This window comes from Lycium ferocissimum, chromosome 11 (assembly GCF_029784015.1).
Source record: "Lycium ferocissimum isolate CSIRO_LF1 chromosome 11, AGI_CSIRO_Lferr_CH_V1, whole genome shotgun sequence".
NCBI classification, from domain to species: domain Eukaryota; kingdom Viridiplantae; phylum Streptophyta; class Magnoliopsida; order Solanales; family Solanaceae; genus Lycium; species Lycium ferocissimum.
Window position 1 is genome coordinate 55053298 of NC_081352.1, and position 6250 is coordinate 55059547.

General features: G+C 33.3%; 1 protein-coding gene across 5 annotated transcripts; it reads left to right on the forward strand.

Moving 5' to 3' along the window:
- The first annotated feature begins 682 nt into the window (after nt 1–682).
- On the forward strand, nt 683–5638 carry LOC132037402 (uncharacterized). Of its 5 annotated transcripts, none has more exons than XM_059427912.1 (3): nt 683–821; nt 3191–5385; nt 5470–5638. In XM_059427912.1, the coding sequence occupies exon 2, from the start codon at nt 3933–3935 to the stop codon at nt 4995–4997; it is 1065 nt and encodes a 354-aa protein (XP_059283895.1). In that variant the 5' UTR covers nt 683–821; nt 3191–3932; the 3' UTR covers nt 4998–5385; nt 5470–5638. The 5 variants fall into 5 exon arrangements, 4 of the variants coding, with proteins under 4 accessions (XP_059283895.1, XP_059283894.1, XP_059283897.1 ...); XM_059427911.1 differs by lacking the exon at nt 683–821 and adding an exon at nt 2436–2915; XM_059427914.1 differs by lacking the exon at nt 683–821 and adding an exon at nt 2436–2915 and having other exon boundaries at nt 3294–5385.
- The last annotated feature ends 612 nt before the right edge of the window (nt 5639–6250 follow it).

Sequence of the window (6250 nt, forward strand, 5' to 3'; positions counted from 1 at the left end):
CGCGAGTGGTTTTCATAAGGTGGAATAAGATCTCCTTTTGTTACATGCTCAGTGATTTTGCCGGTGTCTGTAATTAGCCCTTTTGGTGGAAAAAATTCCTTTTCCATTTTGTACTTTCTTTAATTTCAAGATAGTTACGTCTCTGAGTATACTACATAATCAAACTTGGTTGTATGACTTTTTGAGTTATTATTATACTCTCTCATTTTCAATTTATATGAACTTTTCCGTCATTGTCAAACTTTTATAACTTTGAAACTTTAAATTTTGGCACGTATTTTTCAAGTTTGAAAAAAAAAAAATTATATATTTAGAAACTACATAAAAAGTACTATAAGTTATGATAATTTTTAATTCAAATATTTTAGCAAAAATGTAAGAAAAATGTGGTCAAAGATCTATCTCGAAGACTCCAAATAGTAATAGATTCATATAATTGAAACAGAGGGAGTATATCTTAAGGGGAGATTAAAGGATATTGACAAAGGCATCCTTATCAGTGGTCACTTCACTTAAAAAAATCATTTCTAGTAATGCTTTTGATTATGAAAATAGATTATAATTGGTGTTCTTTAACTTTTTTTTTTCCTGGAGGTATTCTTTAAATTTACTCTGCAATAAATTTATTTGATGCTAGCCTCTTCACCACATTCAAGATATCTATTTTTTTGTTAATGCAGGTACATACTTAGACAATTTTATTCTATTTTGGTCTTCATATGTATTTATAACTGCTTGACGGTTATTTCCGAGTGCAAGGATGCAAACACGACGACTCAGAACTTGAGAGCCACAAAGGAAATACTCCAGCCATGAAACCAGTATGGAAACACCTTTCAATTATTTACATAAAGGAACACTCTGTTTTTCGTTCTCTTTTTTCTCTAAACATACAAGACATACTCTATTTTCGTTCTATTTTCCCCCCAAATTTTGACAAATTTTGTTATTAACATTATATTGTCATTCTCCATTTCCTGCGGTAATCTAACAACGACAGAACTGGCGATTTACTTTATTCTTCAACACTTTTAAAAGGCAGGTCAATTTTTCAATTTTCAAGTGAAGGCATGTGTCATATATTAATTTGGTTAGTGTAAACACCCGGTGTGATTAATTTGTGTAAACACCCGGTGTGATTAATTTTATACCATCCTTTTCCTCCTTCTTTTGCTTTCCCCCCACAACTTTAAATAAATTGGTTTCTTTCTTCCTGCTTGTTGTTAATAATGTTTATCATTTGTGTAATTACTCTAGTTATTAATCGTATTACCTTAGCAATTTCAAAAGTCACTTTTGGGAGGCCCAAAGCACTTTTTTGTTAAAAAAAATTCTTTTTATAAAAAGATGAGTTGCTTGGCCAAGCTTTTGAAAGAAAATAAGTGTTTCTTGGAGTAGCAGAAGTTGTTTTCCATAAACTAAAAGAAGTAGTTTTTCTCCAAAAGCACTTTTGAGAAAATACATAAACACTTTTTAAAAGCGCATTAAATACTAATTGATGCTCAAAAATGAGTTTTAAATCTATTGGACGGAGGGAGTATTCATTTGAAATCTCAAATGCATTCTTTAATTTTTGTATATATAACCCAAACAAGACAACATGAGTTGGGCATTGGTACTACTATTGTAATTTTTCTTTGCACCTTTGATTATCCTCCCTCTCTTTCTCACTTAGCTATTTTCCTTTTCTTATTTTTTCCATTTTTAAATGCTTTTCCTTTTTTGTTGTCTTTTTTTCATAACGTAACTATTACTAATTATTATCTTTTTTCTTTAGTTATTACGATGTGATAATTTATTTAGGTTGGTGACTGGAAGAAAACGAGGAAGTAAATGGTGATGAAGACAGCGAAGAGGAGGAAGAAACATGAAAGGAAAAATTGATACGAAATTAAGCAACTTGAATTCGATAGTAACAATACACCTTGTATAGACTTTTTAAAAAATTCTATGGACTTAGAATAACACATTGTTCACAATGTAGCTCCTGCAAAACTTATTTTTCCCGTTTTCTCCTTTTGTAGAACTTTGTTTCTCAGAAGACGAAGCTTGAACTTTCGATCTAAGCTTTTATGGATATTTATCTTATGTCACTCTTTTTATGAATTTGTATGTTAGATTTATAGGAGAAACTTTCAAAAGGAATGAACATATTATTTTCTAAAATGATTGTCATACTCTATTACAAAATAATTATTCAATTACCGCGCAAAGCACGGTCAAATTAACTGGTATATATATATATATATATATTTACTAGTATATGTGTGTGTGTGTGTGTCTATATGTATATATATATATATAAAGCAGAGACAAAGCCCTGCTTTCGTGGCAGGCCTAAAACATCAGCAATCCTATTTATCTTTTGACCCAACCCCCCCCCCCCCCCCCCTTTTTTTTTTTTTTTTTTTTTGGCCTTTTTACTCAATTTTTTCGATTTTTATCTGCTCAAGAAAATCCAAAAGACACCTCTTAATTAACCCAGATTCTAACCACTCTCACGTCTCTTTACAAGACAAGTAGCGTCTTAATTTCCCTAGGTTTCTTCCTCTTCGTTCTCCGAGAATTTGACCAAAATCATCCCTCTTATTTATCCCCAACTTCCACTACATCCTTATAATATTTCACTTAACCCAAAACATCCTTTAAGTTTCTCAAAGTTGATCAAAAACATCCTTCCGTTAATATTGACGGATCTTTTGTATTATCACCTGACTTCTCCTTTTCCCCCCTTTTCTCACAAAATTTTCCCTCCTTCCTCCTTTTGACAGAACAAAAAGGCACTTTTGGGAAGCTTGAGGTAAGGTTTCTAATGGTTGAACAACTTCTTCTTGGGTGAAGCTTCTACTTTTCATTGTAAATTTGACAACCTCGCTGTTGAATCTGTGATACACACCTAACCCCAATTTCAAACAGTAAGTCTCACTTCATTTTCGTTTTTCTTGATTTGTTTTAGTTATAGACGTCAATTCCTATATTCTTCCTCTAAAATGAGTGTAAAGGTGAAGGCAAAGGCATGATACCTTATTATAATATACAGTAGGTTGTGGACAAATGAATGTAAAGGTAAAGGCATAAAAAAAAAATCATGCTAAAACAGCAAGGGACCACTTAAAAGAATGAACCCGATGTTTCACATTAAAAAATAGCTTCATTCATTATTATATAATATAAATTACTTTATTGGCAGATTCAATGTTCAAGAGTCAAGCAGCATATAGTGATTCTGATAATGAATCCGACTATGGAGAGTTTGAAGATTCAGATTATGAAGATGACATTTTTTTGGACAGAAATGTTGATCCTTCTGTTGAAACCTTTTCTGTCAATGTCAATGGAAATACGAGAACAAATGATGATAGTGGAGAGTTTATTAGCAAACAGTTGCAAAAGAAGAGGCAAAACGATGATGGCGACTCAGATTGTGTTGTTTCCAGTGATACAAAAAGCTTGAATAGTGATAGCGATGCGTCTAATGAAGATTTTAACTTTCCAAAGCATAACCCGAAGACTGATGGCTATAATCCTAAGTTAGCATTAGGACAAGTATTTCGAAACAAAAAGGAGGTTCAGGAAGTCGTAACTACTCATGAGGTTAAAAGAGAAAGGACAGTCGAGTGGATTAAGGATGATTCAGAAAGAGCAAGGGGATTATATAAGCATCGTCCTTATTGTAAGTGGGTAATTCTAGCTTCAAAAATGCACAGGGATACAAACTTTCAGATAAAGACTTACAAGTCCGAGCATACATGTTTTTGTTGGAATGTCAAGAATAAGAATGCTACTTCCAGTTGGATTGCAAAGAAATATGTCAACAGAATCAAATCAAACAGATATTAGAAGACATCAAAATTCAGAGATGAAGTCAGTAGAGAGCTGGGAGTAGACCATCTTTATGTCAAGCAAGAAAAGCTAAAAAGAAGGCTATTTCTATGATTGATGGTAACTTGAATGACCATTTTAGCATGTTGTGGAGTTATATTAATGAGATCCTGCGATCCAATCCTGGAACATCAATTTACATGAAGTTAACACCAAATGAGATGCCTAACAATCCGTCTAGATTCCAAAGATTATACATTTGTTTTGCGGCGTGTAAAGAGGGTTTTAAGGCAGGTTGTAGGAAGATCGTTGGTGTTGATGGTTGTTGGTTGAAAGATTCTATGTATGGAGCACAGTTGCTTGGTGCTGTAGGTATGGATGGCAATAACAATATATTTCCTATAGCCTATGCCATTGTGGAAAAGGAGTGCAAGGATACATGGAAATGGTTTTTGAACTATTTGACGATTGATATTGAAATAGAAGAGCAATATCTCTGGACATTCATGTCAGATAAGCAAAAAGGCCTACTTGAAGGTTTTGAGGAAGTGTTACCAAATGTTTCTCATAGGTTTTGTGCACGGCACTTGCACAATAATTTCAAAAAGGCCGGGTTCCCTGGTCATGTGTTAAAAGATGCATTTTGGAAAACGGCTAGAGCAACAACTGTTGAAGCATTTAATACATGTATGTCGGAGATATTTGAATTGGATAAAGAAGCGTACGAATGGCTTTCTACTAAGTTTCCTAGTGAATGGTCCAGATCTCACTTCTCACCACTTTCAAAGTGTGACATGCTATTAAACAATATGTGTGAGGTGTTCAACAGTTTGATTCTTGATGCTAGAGATAAACCCATTATCAAACTTTTGGAGACCATAAGACATATACTCATGGCTAGGATTGCATTTAATAGGGATAAAGCTGAAAAGTGGACTTCGGGTGACGTTTGTCCAATTATAAAGAATAAATTGCATACAAACATGAAGGGAGCTTCTGGTTATATTCCTCGAAAGGCTGACTCATGGAATTATGAAATCATAGGGTCTACTGATATTGACACTTGGGCTGTGGACTTGTATAAAAGATATGTAGTTGTAGAAAATGGGAATTATCAGGGATACCTTGAAAACATGCTATTTGTGCTATATGGATGCAAAGAGATGAGATTATAGACTATATTCATGACTGCTACAAGGTTGAGAAATACAGGAAAGCATATACAGCCATACTGCCTATGAATGGGCAAGATTTATGGCCTGTATCATCTAACTCTCAACCATTGCCACCTTCTTATTTGAAAAAGAAGAAAGGAACGAAATAGAAATTAAGAAAGAAATAAGTGGATGAGCCTGGAGCCTCGAGGACTAGGATAAAAAGGAAACAAAAATCAGTTGATTGTAGCAAGTGTGGTAGACCTGGTCACAACAAAAAAAAACTTGCTCTTTATATAATGTTGTTGAACTAGAACCAACAAATTATGCTTCATTTTTTGACTCTGTAATGGTTGAGAACATATCAAGTTGGACACAAGAATCTGCCTCTTTTCATGACGAACTTCCGGTGAGATGCATATATCAATAATGTTTGACTTACTTCATTGTAATTAAATTCATCTAACTTAAGGTCTTCTTATTTCCTTTTCAGGTTAGAAGAGGTTAGTAGCATGAATGCGCATCAAGTTGCATAGCGTTGAAGATGTGACAGTCGTTCCCATTTTGTTCACTTTGTAATGACAAGATTTATTTTGTAATGACTCAAGTTCATTTTGTAATGTGATGACTTCTAAGCGAATTAAGTTCATTTTGTATGACTCTATTATGAAGTTTTTAGACTTTATTATTTACATGGTTCAACTTTTGGCATTTGGTATTTACGTAATTAGCTTTACGCATTTTGCACTTAATTTTCGGTTTTACGCACTATATTTTCCGATTCACTACATTTTTCGGTTTCTGCACTTATTTTCGTTGCATTGCAATACGCACTTTTTTTCTCGCATTGTGCATATTTTTAAGTTTCTGTTCATATTTTTCAATTCCTGCACTATATTTTGCTCGATTCTGCACTTAAATTTCAGTTTCTACAAGCATTTTTAATTTTCTGCACTATATTTTTCTTGATTCTCTACTTAAATTTCAGTTTCTGCACACCAAAATCTGCACTTTTATTAATTTCTGCACACCAAAACCACACATAATTAAGCTTCCACAGACCAAAATCTGCATATGTTTCAGTTTCTGCATATGAGTCTCCGACCCAAATATAGGAATAAAGGCGCTGAAATCAATTTAAAGGATTCACACTCTGCAAAAGAAAAAAACTGTAGGAAAAGAAATGAGAAGTTTTGATTGATAAGTAATCGGAAATCTAAAACAGGAAAAGGATATAGAAGTAGTAAATTAGAGAAATAACAATTTATAATTGA

What these genes read in the sequence shown, in the direction of transcription:
- LOC132037402 (XM_059427912.1), top strand. Translation starts at nt 3,933, where the DNA reads ATGATTGATGGTAACTTGAATGACCATTTTAGCATGTTGTGGAGTTAT.